General features: G+C 36.8%; 1 protein-coding gene across 1 annotated transcript; it reads right to left on the bottom strand.

Annotated features, from left to right (window-relative positions):
- Window positions 1-19: 19 nt before the first annotated feature.
- Window positions 20-20,901, bottom strand: LOC129263362 (uncharacterized). The gene is made up of 13 exons (XM_064100902.1): window positions 20,771-20,901; window positions 20,235-20,361; window positions 18,707-18,832; window positions 16,812-16,968; window positions 15,260-15,367; window positions 13,659-13,859; window positions 12,717-12,917; window positions 11,238-11,525; window positions 9,667-9,936; window positions 8,547-8,776; window positions 5,602-5,736; window positions 4,351-4,501; window positions 20-2,938 (listed from the first exon to the last, which is right to left on the bottom strand). Exons 1-13 carry the CDS (start codon window positions 20,830-20,832, stop codon window positions 2,904-2,906), a joined length of 2,091 nt encoding a protein of 696 aa, XP_063956972.1. The 5' UTR covers window positions 20,833-20,901; the 3' UTR covers window positions 20-2,903.
- Between the last annotated feature and the right edge of the window lie 1,260 nt (window positions 20,902-22,161).

The raw sequence follows: 22,161 nt of genomic DNA on the forward strand, positions 1-22,161 counted from the left end.
AAACGCGTGACGATTCGAATTCTAGTAATGAAAATGTCGATACCTTATTTATTGAAACATTATCAGGTACACGTGATGAGTCTGCATGTGTTATCGGGATCATTATCTGAGCCATGATTTCCCTTTTTATTACTAAAGGTTATGTAGGGGAATGTCTGTATCATATGACAAAAAGAATTAAAGCAGCCTAAAAGGTATATCAATATGAATTTCAACACAATTACAACATATACCTTTTGCTCATACACTCGCATTTTAGGCCGCTTATTACAAAACCAACACGTGTATCAGCTACCTGTACTTCATTTTCATGCATTAATAATATTTTTGCCAATATCTGTAATAAACAAATCGAGCAATTTCAGAGTCTAAAGTACAAGATCAACCTAAAATGAAAAATGCTGAACAAAATTTAGTAGACAATATTCTTGATTATTTCTCATCAATTTTGAGCATGCACGATTGGTCTGTTTTTTTTTTCGGGAATTGAAAAATCCATCAGTCTAAAAAAAGGTCGAGTAAAAACTTTCCCAATATTGTGTACAAAGGGAACATGCATGATTGTTTGGTAATTTTCCCCCATATTGAGCAAAATGCATATTTTAAGGGTAAATTTGAACGCAAAACTGCGTAAAATTTACAACGTATTTGGTATCATTTTACCCAGCAAATATGTATGTTCCCATTTTATGTAATATTGGTTAAACTTTTTCAGAGTGAAATTAATGATATAATGCATTTCTTTGTATTTTCAGGAGCTGTACAATAAATATTAGCCCCTTTAGAATTTTGTAAATCGTTAATGTTTACGATAACCGTGTATAACAAGGGCATTGTTAAGTCAATCAAAAAACATAATGAATTATAACGCAGATTTGGAGGGAAAAAAACCCACACTGAAAGAAACAAAGTATGTACATTATCCCACCGAAATTGTTTAAAGTAAATCATTAGACACAGCAAGCGACTATCAAAAAGTACTGAATACTGCACATGACGACACAACAAATACTTGTTAACATAATAAGCCATACACTTTAAGGACAAGTCCACCCCAACAAAAAGTTGATTTGAATAAAAAGAGAAAAATCCAACAAGCATAACAGTGAAAACTTCATCAAAACTTGATGTAAAATAAGAAAGTTATGACATTTTAAAGTTTTCTTAATTTCACAATATAGTTATATGTACATCCTGGTCGGAATGCAAATGAGAAGACTCATGACGTCATCCACTCTCTATTTCTTTTGTATGTTATCATATGAAATATGAAATATTCTTATGTTCTCCTCAATGTCAAGTGAAACAACGATTAATTCCTCCCTGAACATGTGGAATTAGCATTGTTGAATACTATCTGGTTCAGTCAATATGGTTCAGTCCTTACCATGCTTACGGTCAAATCTATAAAAAATGAAATGTTGTATAATTCAAACAATAATAAAAAAAAATGGTGAGTGAGGGACATCACCGACTGTCTAATTTGCATTTCACTGAGTTGTACATATCACTGTTTTATGAAAAGTAACGAAACTTGAAAATATCTTCTTATTTTACATCCGATTTTGATGAAATTTTCAACATTATGCTTGTCTGATTTTCCTCTATTGATTCAAATCAACATTTTTATGAGGTGGATTTGACCTTAAACAAAAATGCAGGTTCACCTGCTGTGAGCTACATACATGTATAACTCAGTAGTTATGAAACCTATTACAAATAGAAAATATTTATCTGAATTATTCAATAACGCTTCCTGAATTTCGGTCCAGACCATACCAAAAACATTAAAATCCCCACCAAAATTTTTACCGATTATTCAAATTAGAACTTACCTAATTTACATGTACGTGTAATGTATGATGTATTTTGTAATTTGGATTGATTTGTAAACTTGATGTGTTTTTAAAGTGATGTGAATACAATTGAATTAAAAACTGAATTAAACTAAATATATCCCTACTAATCCCTGCGAAGATATTGATGAAGATCCGATCCTTTATGTTACATTTTGCATGAATGAATAAATGAATGAATGAATTGACACTTTATTATCAATCACGAGGAAACTTGCCTTTCTTTAATGCATTACAAATACAAATATTTACACAAAATTGAAGTTTACATGAGATAACAAGGCATAAATTTGTTTGTTTGTTTGTTTTTATTTCCGAATCAGATAAAAAATATACAATATACAAGAGAGATACATACAATAACGGAGGATCACCCAATTCAGCTGTATTTTCAAAATACCGCTGTTCTTCCTTGGGGTCCTACATTTACCATACAAAGTAATATACACCATAAAAAAAAAAAAAAAAAAAAAAAAAAAATTGGTAATATTGGTGGGGGGGGGGGGTAAATACCCTGCAAAAAATGCCGGTGTTGATTTAACACTAGTCTGGTATCTATTATGTCCACACCAGAGAAGTGTTAAACAACACCAGTTTCGTTTTGGTTAAACACCAATTAGTATTAAAACGGCATCGGTTTGATTCCAAACTGGTGTTGTTTCAATACTTCTCTGGTGTGGACATTCCGGGCTGGTGTCAAATCAACACCGGAGTTTTAGCAGTGAGGGTGCAAAATGAACCATATAAGAAAGGTGCAAATTTTCATATTTTTTATGTCAAATATAATGCGCCTTAACAGGTAAAATTCTGCACCTTTTATGGTGCTAATGCATATTTCTTGGTGCAAATAATAACAAAAATTAGTATTTTGCACCATGTTTTATACGTAAAAGGTTGGGACAGGTGTTTCATTTAGGTTAAAACAAAAATCCTTATTGTGTGTCCCCAGTATTATCCCGTGTGTCCTCTGATCATGCTGATGGGTGAAGACTGTGGTAAGAGAAGTTGCACAGTAAAGTTGTGACGTCATGATGATGATGGGACCGATCATGCGTTCTCCCATGCTGTTGATCTTGAATTTTCTATGTAAACGGGGAAATGAAATGATTTAATATATGCTTTTGTGATGAACACCACAGCTCCAAAATTCATCATATACATAGGGTTCTGTTTCTGAGATACAAGCCAGACTGAGTATTTTAAAGTGCATAATGGTGTATTTTTTTTCCCTCTATCTATTTGTGCTCTAATTATTTTTTCAAAAACACATAAATGATGATATATTTTCTATCTTCAAATCACTTGACAAAAACAATAATTACGTAAGTGTGAGTTCTTTGAACGTCTTATTTTACCAAAAACTTACTTCACCGGCTTTATGTAGCCTATACATGTACATCACGTCGCTTACTGACTTTTTACTTATTATTTGAACATTTGAGACATTGATTATTTTTCCCATTTTTAAGTGAAAAAAATATTTGCTGTAAATTATGTTGATTCTACAAGGGTCCCTTTTCATGCCACTGTTTCTATAGCAAATCTACTATTAGCCAATCGCATTGAAAGATTTCAGTAGCTTTCAACTGTTATTGCTAATTTGTTAATGTAACAAGCTTTATGAAATGGGCTCGAAATATATAAATTGTGAAACTTACATATTGTGTGTTCATGAAAATTGCACGATGATTTTAGAAGAAATAATTGTTTAAAATCGACAGTCCAATCAGTGGAATCCTGCCTTCATTGGGGAAGCGAACTAATACCTCGGTCATATTTGCTCTACGGCGGCCGTACGGCGAGTCGAAAACAGCCGTTTCAACATTTTTGTACCAGCTTAATATAGGTGGTCTGAATAAAAAAAAAAAAGTTGTTTTTTACTCGCCGTACGGCCGCCGTAGAGCGAATATGACCGAGGTATTACCAACACTGCGTGGGGTCTATTTGTGACGAAGGGTTATAAATAGCTTGTCTTATCTCTTGAAATAACTATTCACACAAAACTGCCTACAATCTTAGTTGTTTAAGAGTAAAAAGAATATATAGCGACCTGTTATATTAAGTATTGCGATATGAATGTAGTAGTTAATTAGCAAAGTATCACTCAAGTGGTCTTATAATGCAATAATACATTGCTCAGAATGTTAATTATGGGAGAACTGCATGCCCAGATTTCAGTGCTTGAGTGCTTGAGGTAAATACTATGCTGGTTCGTATTTGCTTTAAGCATCAACCCGTCTTCTCTGTACACCACGTATCTTTCTTGGGCAAGTGTTGGTCCTGAAGAGTTCAGGAGACGACAGTCAAGAACACTCTTGTCGAAACGTCGAGTTTGGGTGGTCCTTTTCAGGACCAACACTTGCCCAAGAAGGTTACATGGTGTACCGTGAAACCTTTTACACTATACTTCCTCGACATGGAAACCTTCAGAAGTTACAATCCGTTCTCCCCCATCCAAACATAACTAGACAGTATTCATTTTCACATGCCTAACCTTTCATGTCGACGACAAATATGCTATTCCGGCGTCTTTTCCCATGTGAAATCGTTATTTTTACATTTCCTTCATTCATTGAGATGTCTGTAAAATCCAAGTCAAAGTCCAGGATGTTTTGGCCGAGATTCAGATCCAGCATGTCGAGGGTCTGCATAATCACGGTAGGTGTTGTGTTTGTAGAGGAGATTAAAAAGAGAAGGGACACGGACGTGACGGAAATGAAATGGAGTTTTCGCTTTTACTACGAATAAACTCTCTACAACGCTTCGATTAATTTTCTTTGAAAATGCAATTGAAATCACATTGGAGAGCTGAGAGGCCTTTGGCGAAAGTTGGTGGACTGGGGCTGCAGATCATCCGAAGATTTGCCTCGGAAGAACAAGTGGAAATGTGTCGTTGGCCAGAGTAAAGGGATTCCGATTCTGTCCCGGTCCAGCATTTTCGGGACCAACTTTCGACAAAAGCCTCTCAGCCCTCCATTGTCATGATTGTAATTTTACTTGCATTCTCAAAGGAATTGGTGCGTTGTAGAGAGTTCCTCCTAGGAAATGCAAAAGGTTCGGAACCGTGTGCCTCATTGAATAAAACGTTGATCAAGCGCCTCGCAGAACTTTTATGTTTTATTTATTGATATTTTTTTATCTACTGACTTACATAATTATATTTTTAAATTGATGTACTAATTCATTAAAAAATAGTCCGCACGCACAGACCCTTTGTTTTTCGTATTTGCATAGTGCATTAAACACAGTCTGAAGTGGTGAGACTAGATTCACTATGTACTGTGGCTGGCTCTGCCAATTTATTCGATATTTGACCCAGACAAAACTTGTTTGCGTCTTGACTTCATTCTAGACCTGTTATTGGCTGAAGTGTAAAAAAATGGTCTGTGCTTACAGACTACATTCAAAAGGTCTCAATCGTAAATGAACACCGTATCACGTCGTGGCCCGGTGTATTAGTCTCTGGACTTTCAAACAGAGGGTCGTGGGTTCGAATCCCAGCTATGGCGTAGTTTTCTTCAGCAAGGGATTCATCCACAGTATGCTGCACTCGACCAGGTGAGGTAAATGGGTACCGGCAGGAAGGAATTCCGTAAAAAGCTGTGTGCACCTGAATAGGTAGCCTAGCTTAGCCGGGGTAATAATAATAACAGGGCCCGCTGGGAAAACAGTTCTCGGAACTGAAGTGGCTACCCTGGGTAAATATACCGTTATTATTATTATTATTATATTGCTTTTTTAATACCTCTGTCACGATCTCTTCTGTTTCATCCAATGAGCACGAAACGTCGAGACCATTCTGAATAGCAGAATCAACTACAAACAACCGCTCAACGTCTCTGGTGACTCGACCCATCATCTCCATTTCCTCGCACAATCCCTGTTGGTAAAGAGAGTCGAGATTAGTTCCCAGACTTCTAGCACCTCAAAAACCGACACAAAAGGTTGCCCCAAATAAACTTTTAGGATAATTTTAATGACCATGATAGAGCACAATTTAACCTTTAAAAGAAACCTAGCTTGTCAAAATTGATCGACAATAACCCACGCAAGTCTTTAATACCCCCATCTCACTAGGAAGGCGATCGTGGCGACCATGGCGATCTGTGTAAATCCCGCAAATCGTAGCAGAATCTTCCTCGAATTCTATTTTTAGCCTGCGAGACGATTGCACTGCAACTTCTATGCGACCGACCTGCGGCGAAGGCGATGGTAATACGCTGAAAGTACGACGATGCCACTTTCTTGCGACGATTCGAGGCAGATGTGATGCGCTGCTTCTGCGATCAAAGCGATCGTACAACGAGGCTCATACGCTAATTAGGACCTCGGTACGGTGGTGCTACGAATGAAGCGATTATGTTACGTTCATGATGGGCTCTTGAAACGATTTCAAGCAATCGGCATACTAATTGCGGCACATGACACATTTTTCAGTCGATTGCCAACCTCCGACCAACATGGATGTCCAGAATTTGGTTGGACTTATACATCTTGGCATTCTAAAAGAACATCAGTTAAAAGTTGAATGCGAGGACAGGAGAAGGAGGAGGCCAAAAAGATACAGGGTCCGATCCTGGCTGTCACCTAAGTCATAATATACAATATTTTAAAAATTTCATTCAAAAGATGTCGATGAGCCTAATAGTTAATATGAGGGATGCATCCAAAATTTCATAAAAGAGCATAAAAATCTTTGATATTCTGTTTATTTTTTTCCACAAAGTTTGTCACTCAAAAATATTTGGTAAATTCCTTTCAAATTTGCTGACAAGAAGTAGTCTACTGATGTGAGAGCACTCATAAAAAGGGAGGGGTAGGGGGCACAATGCCAGAATCTCCCTAAAGATTGCCTTTCCCAATCAATACATTAGTGATCGAATCATTAACAAAATTTGATGTTGTCTCCTGTCACTGTGGTTAGAATTCAATTTATTTTCAAAACATAATCAATTTATTTATTTCTGCAGAGGTAACCCATTTCGTCATCAAGACATGTGAGCGTCTTTTTTCTCTTTCCAGCTGGCTCAGCAGTAAGATTTTCATCCTCCTCCTGTACCCCCTCCTCTTCCTCCTCTACCTCCTCCTCCTCTACCACCATCATAACCCCTTGATCTTCCTCTTCGACCGCCGGCCTAAGAGGGGTAGCTTGGGCAGCTTTCCCTTTTCTGGTCCTTTTTCTGGGAGGTATGTTTGAAAACGCCGTGGTATCGCCTCGTAATCTGTTGCAAATATGATAATCCGCCACCATCGGCACGGCGTTTTATAGCAGCGCGGACGGTTGTTGCGCAATCGCTGCCCAGTCATCAGCGGCGCAGCAAAAGCGCAACGCGAACGCCTGTAGCGGGCTGAGAACGTGTGCCACATGCCACCCAAAGAAGGAAGCGTCGTGGTGGAAGCTGTGTGAAGCGTGTCGAGCGCAAGGCAGTCGCCTTGTAAACGGAAGCAGCGTAGCAGAATTGTCTTGGGAACGGGCCTGAAAACCACGGGCGATCGGTGCCGCTTTTAATGCGCTTATACTACGCTTTATGCGTTGGGGCTCCGTTACAGCTACGAATATGTCGTTTGTAATACGCTCATGACTCGATTGTGATGCGCTTTAGCACCTCCGCGATCTCGCTACGTAAGTTTTGAACATGTTCAAAATTTTGTGGCGACCATAAAGATGGTGGCGATCCTTGCCGCTTCAGAAAAGATCAAGGTACGACGGAGAAGATTGAAAAGATCAAGGCACGATCAAGCTACGTTATACCACGCTTTGTCGATTTTTGACGATCGCAGTGGAATCGCCATCTAGTGAGATGGGGGTATAAGTAAATAATGAAAACAAAGGGATTAAAAATCGGGGTTCACTCAAGCATAAAACGTGCACACCTTGCAGTCGCTAAGAAACTTCCGACCATTCCGGAAAGAAGAAGGAAGGTTCAACTCTTTTATATACAACCTTCAGATTTTGACTGGATGGAGAAGAAGAGTTTTTTTTTAGCAGATGATATAATTTGGAAATTTTCACTTTTTGAAGACCAATTTCTTCTTTGAGGTTTTTACAGAAAACCTTCCCTGGTGACATTTTATTGGTTGTCGGGTTACTTATCACAGTTTTTCATTACCTCATAAACAGTGGCGGACCGTGACCCGGAGGAGACAAAGCATTGGAGGGGCACAGCATTGTTCACAAACAATACAGTGCCCCCCAATGCTTTGTCTCTTCCGGGTCACGGTCCGCCACTGCTCATAAATATTAAGGACACACAAGGAACCTAAGAATTTAAAATTTCAGTGTTCAAAAATTATCTCCGTATGGAGAGATGTGGAATTCAGGTTTAACTTATGTGGAATTTATCTCATTTCATTAACGAATTGCTGTTTGCAACTATTTCTAAAAACGAGCTTTCAGTTCTCACCAAGATCAGTAACACGTTTATAGAAACGCATGGATTACGTAATCAACAAATTATCATCAACACCGTCTTCATCTCAGCTCACTACAATTGACTCGCCCATCATGCCCATCGCATTTCAACATCACTTTCATCATCTCCAGCATTGCGGAATTTTTGCAAAGCAAATATTCAACAGGAATAGAAAACATGTATTCTACAGATTAGCCCCTCCAGAACGTATGTTTATGTGCAGTTGTGTACATGTATCTTTTTTTCTTTCTCTCCCCCTCTCTTTATCGTGTCCTACCTTTTTGCGTCCTTGTACGTTGTCGTAGATTATGAAATTAAGAACTGGCTTTCGTTTTTTTGGCATGGTGATTGGGTGAAAGGCAAGGTAGCCAACCACCTTTCCGTTCAGACTCTCAGTTGGAACTCGGAGTTCATACGTACTTAACTCATCAACATCAAACTCTATTGTCTTGTCGTCGATTCTGCATTCTGGCGCTCTCAGCTCTTGTTGTTCAACTTCTACGTTTCCTATTAATAACGAGAGATATCGGAATCATTTGTAGCCTTTATACAAAACTCCATGTCTGAGATGATGTGTATATAGAAACGAAGTAACTGAAAAAATACTAATCGCCTACATCGGTGTGAACGCACCAGTCACAGACACGGTTCCATTCACTGTGCCAGAAAGTAAGCAGTTTTCGATTCTCACGTCGTCTATGACAACTCGACGATATGAGCGTTATTAGTGGATTTGGGAACTTTTGCGCATGCACGAAGTAATCTGCGACGACCCCTCTCATTCACTGCACAAATCTGTGATTGATATTACTAGCTGACAATTGATGTCTTATTTTTCTGCGTGGCGTAATGCTACGTCTAAAAAAAACTCGAAGCATTCAATCCACCAGGATCTTATCATAATCATAAGCCACATTTTTCTACATCAAAATCTACCTAAAAGTTTCGAAATGCATTATTCATGTTATAATTATGCAGAATCCAAATCAACGCAGGATAGTTTTCAACGCTTTGTATTGCCGAAGCGAAACATCTATACGAGTACCTGATTGTCTTAATGTCAGTGTCACTCGATTTTCACGATCGCTTCCACTATGGATACCGCAACTCAAATCATAGTCGTACCTCTAAGAATACTACACGCAAGACTTGACAGAGATGTGTAATATGTACATGTCTTTATTCAGCGAACTTAACTTGGTCAACCCAAAGAGCTTCTTGCGCGCGCTGGATCACTGCAACAGACACACCGGAATGTCGACCCCCAGACCGATCAAAGTTATTGTTAGTATGGGAAAGGAACTATCCGTCGATTTGGAGTCGGTTCGTTGGAATGACTGCAACACACAAGTTCAACCACCCACGAGACAGCAAACAAACAGAAGTTGTCAACATACCGGTCAGATAGGTTTCACTAAGTTCTGCAAGGTTTGCTTCGTCGAGCGCTTCCTTCAGCTTCCGAATCTGGTCTCCTGGGGAGACCTTCTGTCTCCAGTCCAGTAGCATATCCTGGGTGCCTCTGAACGTAACCCGTTCCCCTCTTTTATTCGTGGCAGTGTATCGGTTCAACTCTGCCACTGAGCACCCGAGAGCCCGACCCAAGTCTTCCACGACTTCATCAGACCACAGGGACCCTGCAAGGTCTGCAAGGAGGCTGTGCGAAAGGGCTGTTGGATTGATTTGATTGGATGAATTAAATGATCAAGGAGCCTGTTTCACAAAACTTGTTATACATGTACATGTAATAAAAAAATTTCAATAAGAGTTTAAAGATACCAAAAAAAAAAACAATAATTCATGATACTAAATTGATGTAGACACTATGCAATATGGTATTATTCTAGGCCTTTACGAAACGCGACCCTGGTTCTATCACTAACATTTTTTCTGGTATTTATTTTAGAAAACATCGTTTTATTGCTGACCACGCCGATAAGGGGCCGGTTGCAATAAAAATTAACGCTACTAAATTTGATTGACTTAAGGTAAACTTGTCACAGAAATTGTGCTGTTACTATAACAAGAATTTATGAAAAATGACAAGACCAAGGAAGTGTTACAGGATATTAATTTCATAATAATCTATATGTATAAGATTCTTCTAATTTTGATATTTTTATTTTTTACTTATTCGTTGTATATTGGAAAATAAGCATTATCACACAAGAAAGAACATATGTAACGATTTCGTAGGCTCTTGTATAAATTTTCCGGCATAAACCTACTATTGATAAATCCGCGAAAAGTACATTAGCTTTATTAAAGGCCACTAATTGTCATTTTCTTTATTTATATCAATAAATATTATCATTAATTAAACCGGATTTAACATATTTAATATCAATTTTCAGAAGGAATCGTGACCTAATTCTTGTCTCAAGCATTACAACGATCCAAATATCTTGGGTAATTTTTAAGCCTTTTTACCGCTTACAAGCCTGGAGTTACAAAAGTAAAATGAAATTTGGGTCAAATCTCAACATTGTAGTATACCAACCTTATTCCCAGGGGTGCTCTAAATCACCGCCAGAAGCCCCTGTTTCCCAGGTGCATGACTTTCTTTCATACAACGATTCTCTTTCATGGCAAGCATTTAAATACCTTGTACTAAGTTAAATATATTTCTTGTCTCAGATATTGCGATATAAATCTTCAACTTATAAACATAAACTGGTATGCAAATGAAAAACTTCTTCTTGAGTTTGAGAGTTGGGGTAACAGATAATTTCAATGGGTGATTTCATGTCCGGTGTTGGTGTTGGGAGCACAATGAGGATTGCGTTCCCTAGCTTCACAACCTATTCTGAGTTTACACAAATAATCAACATAAAAATATTAAACAGCTCAACATATGGTGAGTGCCTTTTCAGGACCACTTTCATTTTATGTGGATTCTTATAGGCTAATCATGTGAAATTTGACACCAACACAAAAAAGGTCAACACCAAACTTGAAATTGAAGACAAACCTTCGTTTGGTTTGGCCATTCCTAAGTGCGTTTCTGCCAGCATGACGAGGCCAGCCTTTTTCAGTGCTTCCTTCAGCCTCGGACGCTGCTGGCCTGCGTCTACCTTCTGCTTCCAGTCAAACAGCATATCACTCGTGCCCTTGAACGTTGTCCGGGATCCTAGCCTGTTTGAGTGCAGAAACCTGTTGATATCCGCAGCGGAAAACCCTAGTGCTCGACCCAAGGACTCGATTTGCTGATCAGTCTCGATCGCTCCAGCCAGTCCTCTCATGGTCTCGTCGTCGATATCTTAATTCAAAATCATACGCAAATTTAGCTTTAATGTATTGACGGTCATTTGGCTAAAATTGGAGTGGTTCTTGCCTTCTGACAGTGAACCGTATGTAGGATAACAGTCATTACACTATTTCATTCAATTAATTCATTCCTGATGAAGCCCCCCCCCCCCGCCCCACAAACTATTTCATATATTTATTTATTCATCAAATAAATCACTTTTCTTGACAAAGCCATGAGCAAAGGGCTAAAAATCGTAAACATTCTTACATCACTGAGTTTTTATTTCACCTTGAGTTTATTTTAATTGACTGACTCCAAGCAGAACGATATCAAGTAAAAAGGACCTGCACGAGGGATAATTTTATATTCGGAGTTCATATAGTCCAGTAATATCGTATGATAGAACGGTCACTATTTATTATAGTAAATTGTACAACGCCTACTTAGCTTGTTGTACGCGAGCAAATGGGAGGCTGAATGTCAAACATTCGTACCCTTTCACACGTACCATCCAAAATGTACCGTCTATAATGTAATTTTGCACAAGTCAGGAAAAGGTGACGTCACTGTAAAATTAAGATTCAACGCATTGAATGCGCTTAGTAAATGCAGACGCACAGGACTGACTGACTTAATGCGCATTGCCACAAATCGATATTCTCCCCATTCATTTAACACGGGTTTTACCCTAAAAAAAAATCGAAAGTTATATTGTACATAATTATGTACAGAATAACTTGTTGAAGGGAAATCACATGGTACCAATCTAGCCAATCACAGCTCGTATTTTACTACCACTATATATTATATATGTATATATATACATGTATATATATATGTATATATATATCTATATATATGTATATATATATATATATATATATATATACAGACATACATATAGCATATGGTCCTGCGTCTTGGTCAGGAGTTTACAATGTGCTATTAGATCAATCATAGAGCGCTTCCCCAGGCTGATGTTGGTAGACAACTGTCTGAGGATACGCGCCCTTCACGGAAAAAAAAAAATTATGCTCGTTTTTTGTGATAATAAAATTACTTCGTAACAGTAGATTTAAACGATCAGCAATATTGCGCGACACGTAACAATGAGAAATATAAAAAATGAGAAAAAAAGTATATTCATGTCGAATGATAGTTTCCTCGTTTTGTATATAATGAGATATGTGACTTCCTTACCTGTATTTTCTTTGGAAGAGTAAAGTATTATGGGGGTGTCCCCCGATTTCACTGATGGGGCAATTCTGGCACAGTGCTCACATGATATTGTCATTGGCTTCTTCAGTTTGCATCCAGGCGGGGAGCATCGGAAGGCGTGGCACAGAGTAGCATTTTTGTCGCTGTGAACATCATTCTTGATCAGGTTTGGAATCAGCTCAACTGGAAAAAGGGTTATAATTATTTGAGATTGGATGGCTGGAAATGGAGTACCAGATATATTCCAAGAGTTAGGGCCAATATTCCACGAATCGCAGATGGGTGGAATATGAAAATGAAAATCCATATTCTATTGTTCGAAATAGACATGAAATGAAATACTCCGAAAATTTGCCTTACCCAATTAATCGTGGGCCCGGCAGCCGCTGTGCAGCACCAGATCGACGAGGCTCTATCCCTTTAATTGTTGAACGCCAAACAGGGCATCAGCAGCTCCCATCTATTAACGTATTTTGATCTGACGCGGCCGGAGTTTGAACTCCCGACCTCCCCGGTTGTCAGACGGACGCTCTACCAACTGAATCAACACATCGGTTGGCACTAACGAACGGAATATTCATTTAGTTCAATATGACGTCATTATAGTGATTTCAATTATTATTTTTCATTCAATGTATAAAGTAAAATGTTTTTTCATCATTTCAATTTGATATCATCCTCGTTTTAACGTTATTGCTTGCATTTCTGTTACCACTTCACGATTTTCTTAATTTGTATGCGATATATACATGTATAAGCCAATACAAAAAATAAATTGTTATAGACAAGGTATGATGGAGTGGAACTGGCCACACTCTCCAGGATAGGCTAAATTGAATTTGAAAATAAATAGATATGAATCTCTAACAAACAACTGCGATGGTTTACTGTGGGAGAATGACTTATGCGAGCCAGTTAGCTTACTCTTAATATGTACATCTTTCTCCAGTGCATCCCTAGGGATTGTTATAGTAGCAGCGCATCCTTCGAGTTCAAGAACACCTCCTGCCTTTCCAATAATGCCATTGGATTCCGCGTAGGGTTTAGATATTCGAATGGTTGGTTCTACCCCCGCCTCCTCCTTTGCGTCTTCAACAGGCTCCTCGTCAACTGCTCGTTCCAGTTCTGTTGAATCAAACAATGCACCCCATCTTTTTTTAACTGTCTACATGACTGTAAATGCATAAGAGCTAATTCGTTCCCTAATCACAATCCTCTCATATGCTTTTCACACTGCATTTCCTTAACCCCATACTATCCTTAACCCCATACTATCTCTTTTTGGGTTTCACACTGCCTTTTTAAACCCTATACTATTTGCTTATCCGGGGTTAACGCCTTAATCCCGGAGTATCACACAGCTCATGAATATTGATGATTTCACCATACAGAGCGCGATTAACGCGCAATTTCCACTTCTGTGATTGGCGAATGCTTAGCCCCACTTTTCCTTAGCCCAGTTTCGTTTCACACTGCATCTCTTAGCACCGCAAATGGTGGTGCAAGCACCACAACAAACCGACTAACCCTGTTTTTTTTGCAGGGCCAGATAGTACCGTACTATTTACCGTGCTAGCCCACTTTGCTAAAACGTAGTGTGAAAACGAAGTGGGCTAGGCTTAATCCCGGGAAATTGGTCGGGCTAAGGTCCCCATCCCCTTAGCCCACCAATTTCCTGGGGTTAAGGAAAAGAAGTGCAGTGTGAAAAGCATATTTGAGTGCGACAAGGGACCAGTCCTTTTGTAGTAAGATTTGCATCTTTTGAAAGGGCACAATATCTCCCTCTGGAGTGACATGTGCATATTTTTAGCCATTTTCACTCCAGAATAATAACTATAATCCACTCTCAAAAGATACAACCCATTTGCGGGTCCAGGATTTTCCAAAGGGGGGGGGGCAAAATTTTGACACGCAAAAAATAAATAAATACATAAAATAAATACGGATAGTGATTCCAACCCCTCTCCAAAATGACGGGTCCCTTGTCACACTCTAAAACGAGTGTGGATAGGGAACAGCTTATTGAGCTCTTTGGCATTTAGAGTGCATGTAGTATTTAATATTCGATATAGGAAAAACAAATGTTAAAAAAGACCTAAATCCACGCATCAACTAATATCACTTGAAATATATAATCCCATCTACACAAAAACTGTTTTAAAATGTGTTTATTATTATTATTAAAAGTTGATTTTCGGTGAATTAAATACTTCCTTTGTAGTTGTGGACTTTGGTTCTGAGTCTTTGAAACGTGTATGCCCTGATCATGTTTCCCTGTATAGAATACTTCAATGATATAATAAAAACAGATATGGATACATACAAATATTGTTGATAATGGTATTAACAATAGAATAATAATAACAACAATAATAATGATAACCCTATAAATATTAGTAACAATCATAACAAAAATACCAATGAAAAGCAAATTGACACAATAACGCTATGAAACCTGCAATGGCACATTGTCTGATTAGAGATCGCTGCCATTCCATTTTATATCTTCAAATTAAAAAACCTACCTTTAGCCGTGAGCTCTTCATCTTCTTTGGAGTCATATTCCGATTCACTGGAGGTTACAACTTCTACAGCATCAACCTTGTCAGGCCCAGAGTAATCGAACGCGTCATCTAAAAAGAAATGAAATAATGATCATGGTAATGATGATAATAATAATAGCAATAATAGCGGTGATATTAGTAACAATAGTAATTATATATAATAATTATGTCATATTTATCAAGGGCAGTCACTCTCAGCGGGCCCTGCTTAACATGGTAATGTTATTAATATTAATAGCAATAGTTGGATCTATATTGCGCTTTTCCCATATATATAATTATTATTACACCGGCTTTAGAACCAGTAGACCAATTCTTATACTACTACAACTACCAAAACACTTACTACTTATTTTACTACTACTACTACTACTACTACTACTACTACTACTACTACTACTACTACTACTACTACTACTACTACTACTACAGTACTACCACCACTACTACTACTTCTCCATGTATTTATTTCGCCTGTAGTATTTGAATTTAATTGAATTCATTAGAACGTTACTGGCATTTGCCAATATTTTGTTCAAAACAAGAAGTACAAAATAATACAAAACAAATATACCATTTAAGGAATATAAGCAGATAAACAAAAACAAAACAGTATTTCGTCAAAAAGATAAACAACTTGTATTCCTCTACTGCCTGATACTACTTGTATTTTTTCCGTTGCTGCTAGGACTATTTTATTTATAAAGACTGTGATAAAATTATAAAAAGTCATAAGTGATATTATGAAAATGATTGCAAGAGTAACAAAATAAAATCAATATATATATATATATATATCATACCCCCTGTACATGTACATGGTCTCCCTTTAATTCTTTTTCAACTTAGGGTAGTACGCTCTATTCCATAGCACTTGACGTCCGTTTATTTTACATCATTGAACTAATCTTAGGTTTATTCTGCCCTCCATAGATTTCCCATTTGTGACGAGCCATCGCCCAAGATGATTTTTTTTATTTTCAATGTTTGTAAAATATAAATCCTAAGCTTTAAAATGATTTATAACTTGTAGAAGTTGATCAGTAATAACCAACCCGAATATTCGATTAAATCGCGAAAAAATTCAATGAAAGCTTCACAAGGAAATAAGAAGAAAACGAGGTTTGAAGTTCCCTCAAACATGTCAAACATTGGCATGATTGGATGCGCACTATGAGCGATCTCGGTGAAACTTCTACGTAATGTGCAAAAACAGATAATGATTTCCAAAGAAACCCCAGAATCTTGTCTTATATTCAGCTTTACAAGTTCATTTTTGACAGTATAAACAATCATTCTTTCAGGTAAGCTATTTTTCAGCTTTAAAAGTCGATTTTTACAGTATACATGGTATAGAGAAGAATTATTTTTTTCAGGTATGCCGTTCTCCGCCCCCCCCCCCCCTTCTTCTTGGTGAAGGCGAAATTACTATTTTGGCAATTTTACTGAGAACCTTCCCATGCGACTTATTGTTGGTTTTGGACTAGCTGGTCACATTTTCGTTTTGACATACGTGTTAAAATTGCCTTGACTTCAAACGATGTTACAAACTTGCCAGCCTGGAGTACATCAATCTCCCCTTCCATGTGGTAATCTTCGTCTTGCTTTACGTAATATAGGGAGTTTTTCGTCCATTTAGGAAATTCCTTAATGGATATATGTTGCTTCACCTGTGTGATATAGGACAACAAATGAAGTGATGATAAATAAGTAATAGATACCACAAGTTCATTAGAGTTGGTAAGGATTGTGCATGGCTGTTTAGGGGGCACGTAACACAAAACGTGAGGATCGTAGCACATTTTTCTGCGATTGATTCCATTGACAACAATTGTAGTAGGTCCATGATACAATCCATAGTGAAAATCAAGCGTACGAGTAATTGCTACTAACCTTTGTGTTATAGGACCCAGATATTTCCTAAAGAAATTAATATTGTGGCTTATTGTATGCATACAGTATGTCCCCTCTTCCACTGTTAAGCACGATGCCAAATTATATTCACATCAGTGAATTTGACCATTCAAATCTGGAACACTTAGAATATATATTTCACATAATCCAAAATGTGGATTTTGGGAACATGTGTTGCCAGGGTAACTGAGCTACGTTGTTTTAGAACGCTTAAAAACTCCTGATATAGTAGTTTTGGCGCTATATAAACTAGTATGATGATGATGATGATAATTAATGATTAATATTATTATTAGTATCAATAGCAGTAGTAGTAAAAGTATTAGTAATAGTAGTAGTAAAAGCAGTAGAATTAGCAGAAGAAGTGGTAGTACTAGTATTAGTAGAATCATTTATAGTATTAGTAGCAGTAGTAGTAGTAGTAGTAGTAGTAATAGTAGTAGTAGTAGAAGCCGTAGTAGTAGTATAAGAAGTAATAGAAGTAGTAGCAGTAGTAGCAGTAGTGGTAGAAAAAGTAGGAGTAGTAAAAATATTACAAGTAGTAGAAATATTATAATTATTATTAATATCATTATTATTTTTAGTAGTAGTAGTAGTAGAAGTAGTAGTAACGGTAGTAGTAGTAAAAGTAGTAGTAGTAATAATAGTCGTAGAAGTAGTAGTAGTAAAAGTAGAAGCAGTAGGGTTTCAAGTTAAGGAATCTGCTTTATGCATTGGAACTATTGATATGATATGTACATGACAGATTAGTAATATGTTTCGACAAAGGAGAATTTCACCCTTGCGATGAGTTTGTCGTAATAGGTGCTCAAAATTAAGGGGGGAAATATATATTGGTGGAAGTTTGATATAAATCAATCAAAGAATAGGTCAGGTGTGACTTTTTATCATTTAAAAAAATATAATTTGTAACATCATAATAAGTGAGCAGCTCTCCTATATACACGATATGCAACGTATCATTCAAAATACATTCATAGATTTCAATTTATCATTGGAACAAACAAAAAGTAACAAATAATTCATGATTTATCTTCTAACGTAATCGCAAGAATATACAATTAGTGATTGACCTATCACTGTAAGGTTTATTTTAATGTACATTTGTGTATGTTTTTTCTCTTGAGGACATTATAGCTTAAAAGGGCTACTTCTTATAACAATTAGCTCTGAATTTCATCACAATTTCCTGGCTTGTACCGTCACATCGGGTCGGTCAATTGCGTAACACGACCATTCGAGAAAAGGGCACCCTTGCATCCCTTAAAGTCGGGTCCAGTTTACACGACCTTTCGAGAATTTGGCTATGATTTTCACAAAACATTCGGGAATCTAGGGGGCCTATTTCTCGAATGGTTGCGTCAATTGGACCCGACGTTTCCGAAATTTAGGGGGCCCTATTCTCGAATGATCGGGCCAGTGATCGCCCTATCAGACGCGATAATCCGATGCGATGGCGCAAACCAAATGTCTTTGATTGTAAAAAAAAATTACCTTTATAAATTCCTTTGGACCAATCAAGTTGTATTGCATGGCTATTCTTGAGTCACTTTGAACCGAGATGTAATCTTTTCTTCCAACGATTTTGAGTCCTCTTCTCCGCATTTTCAAAATCAAATCCTCAGAAACGTTAAACAAGAATAGAGATTGATTTGGATAAATTCCTTTGAATTATTTTAAATGTTATTTGTAACGTTTATATCGTTTATAACGACAGTTGCAAACTTATTTCGCATTTTCCATGTTTAATCAACATACATTGGTTATTAACAACAACAATGAAATTAATATTAACGATAATAACAACAATAAAATGATAATAATAACGATACAAATAATAGCAAATCTAATAATATAATAATAACCATCATCTTCAACAACATGAAATTAAAAAAATCTTATTATTTCAAATTCAAATTCGAATTTATCTCCAACAAAACAGAAAATGTAATGATATTAAATAGAATGACAGTAATAAGTCTTGTAATGATTATTACATGTATTTATTTCTTATATGCGTCTAGCGCCTGGCTAGAACTTAAAAGTCATACGGTCCCGCCCTTTAATTTTTGTTATGACAGGATGTCCCACCAGTGAGCAACAATCATATTTCAAAGATAATGATTACACAATATGGTCACTGGAATCAAAGGAGTATGTAGTCCAGGCTGAAAACAATATCAATCAAACAAAGGAAGCACTGAAAATTTGATCAGAACCAGACAAGGAATTACGAACTTATGCCATTTTAAAGATTTGCCTTATTTCGGTGAAATATCTTTTTGCATGTCTTTATGAATGTTCAATGAGCAAACTAATTATGTCATATCGCCACTTGTTCTTGTGCATTTTATTAAATGAAATTATCTTTATTCTTTCTTATTTTTTGCTTAAAAATAAACATAATTGACAGTAGATTTTATGAACTAGATTACCATCGCATCTACACACATGATTGTATGGAAATATGAAATATTTATGATTTCATGTAATATCATATTTCAGATTCAATAGTTACATCAGATTTTATGACATTTGCAGTAAATTTTATCAGTTGTTTTTACTCTATTTGTTGGATATAATTATTTCAAGCGTGGAGTACCCTTTTAAGGAGCTACCAGGTATATTTCTTACATAACAAAACCAAACTAAATTCAAAAGAATAATCAAACAGTCGGGATTCACATAAATCAAACACTCTTTGGACTAAACCGCTGAAGGAATGGCACATATCTTTCGCAACCGCATAATAGTATTGACGTAATTGAATGATAATAGAGTTAATAATAATAACAATAATAATAACAATAATAATAACAATAATAATAATGATAGTAATGACAATACTAATAGTTGTAACAATTATTAATATTAATATTATTATAATTACTATTACTATCATTACTATTATTATCATTATTATTATTATAATTACTATTACTATTCTTACTATTATTATTATGATTCCCATGCATCATTACCATCATAGTAATATTTACCATTACACGTTGTATATAATTACCTCTTCTCTTTCCGTTGGCCTGGCATTATCATCAAGAAATATCTTAAGGTTGACTTTCCTCGCCTGCGGCATGGTTTGGGGCATGAATGCCAGTGCTTTGATAGAAATCATCCTGACTTGGTCCTCGCTGAAATGGTTTATTTCAAATTCGTCTAATGCCAATTCGTCAAATTGCCAACTCGTCTACTATCATTTGGTCTACAATCAGTTCGTCCACTATCCACTTGGTCTAATTACCAATTCGTCCACTCACCATTTCGTCTAATAACAAGCTGGTCCAATATCCAATTAGTCCATATACCATTTCGTCTTATATTGGACTAAATGTTAATTGTGCAAAATGAATGAAATTAAAATTGATATTATTAGACCAAATGGTTATGAGACGAAATGGTCATAGACGAAATGGTAATTAGACGAAATGATGATTGGACCAAATGGTTGTTAGACGAAATGTTGATAGAGGGAATGGCATCAGACTAAATGACTAAATGTGGTTAGTGGACGAGTTGGCAGTAGACGTATTGGTAATTTACCGCTGAAATTTACGGACGTCACCACTACACGTTGCCACCGAACTTCTAAGTAGTATTGACATGAACTGGTATAGTGGAGTTGACGCTCCGACAAGCGATACAAAGGTTACTTGTAGCAAAGCCTGTGTTTAACGCTGTACGTCGTCAAATCCAAAGTACAGTTGCAATATGAAAAGAAATGTTTCATGAGGGTATTTTTTTACCTCACTGTATAATTCGACACATGTATTTACTCACGTTTTGTTCTCTGTCGTAGATGGCGTGATTTGATTTAGTTTCGGGGTAGGATTTATCAACTGCTGCCGTTGGTAGGACAGAGTTTCTGTTTCTGTTTATGTTCCCGTTGGAACTCAGCAGGACAGAATTTTTGCTGGTAAATGCCAAGCTGGTATATAACCAAACACGATTGGTCGCTGAATCCGACATAAGAGATACTTCAGCGTCCGATGCAAGCTTGATGTGAAAGCACATTTCACTCAGCAACCGATCGAAATGCAATGACCCCCCCCCCCCGTACATGCCCATGCGCTATCTCTACTTCCGCTTCCGGCTAGGTTAGCTATCCAGCGACCGATCGCTCTGGGCCTGACCAAATTTTGAGGGCGGTGTGAAAATACAATTTCTTATATTAAATAAGATAATTTCTCATCTGCAGTCTTCTCTAGAGTTGTGAACAACCAAAATTTATTAAAGGAAAATAATTTTCATTCTTAGAATTTGTTTATATAGATACGTACATTTGTGCACGCTTTTCTTTATCCTGCTGATCCGTGAAATTTGCTACGAGTGCCGGGGGGGGGGGGAGGAATCTGGAGACTTTAAATCTCTTATCTTATCATTTTCCTTCTCTTTGTCTTTTATTTTAATGCACCTTTATTAAATGGTTTCATGGCCAAGTCGTCACGCCGTTTTACTTGTGTTTTTTGTTTTTTGTTGGTTTATACTATCATACTTAAAAGATTATATAAATACGAGGCAGCACTCTGTAAACTCTGTTTTCGAAGCAGCATACTACATTCCCAACCCATTTGTACGGTCATCTTGATCATATTATTGTACTTAGAAACTTTCTTTATTGTTTATTTTATCAAGATGTACCTGTATAATGTAAATATGTTCGAAATTGAAATAAACGAAATGAAATAAAATGCAATAATTTGTTTAAATTCTCGGAATTATCGTGGGTGGCAAATCGATACTTTTATTCAATGAGTGCAAACATTACCATGCGAATTATTTTGCCCGAACTTGTTTTGTTGCTAGTAATGACGTCTGAAGGGATGAAAAATAACTGTGAGTGATATTTACATATATAGTTCAAGGATACGTTTCACTTACGTTCATGACTATGATAGCCTCAAATAGGTTCAAAATGAATAGTGCAAAATTGG

The sequence above is a fragment of the Lytechinus pictus genome, chromosome 6 (assembly GCF_037042905.1).
Source record: "Lytechinus pictus isolate F3 Inbred chromosome 6, Lp3.0, whole genome shotgun sequence".
Lineage (NCBI taxonomy): Eukaryota > Metazoa > Echinodermata > Echinoidea > Temnopleuroida > Toxopneustidae > Lytechinus > Lytechinus pictus.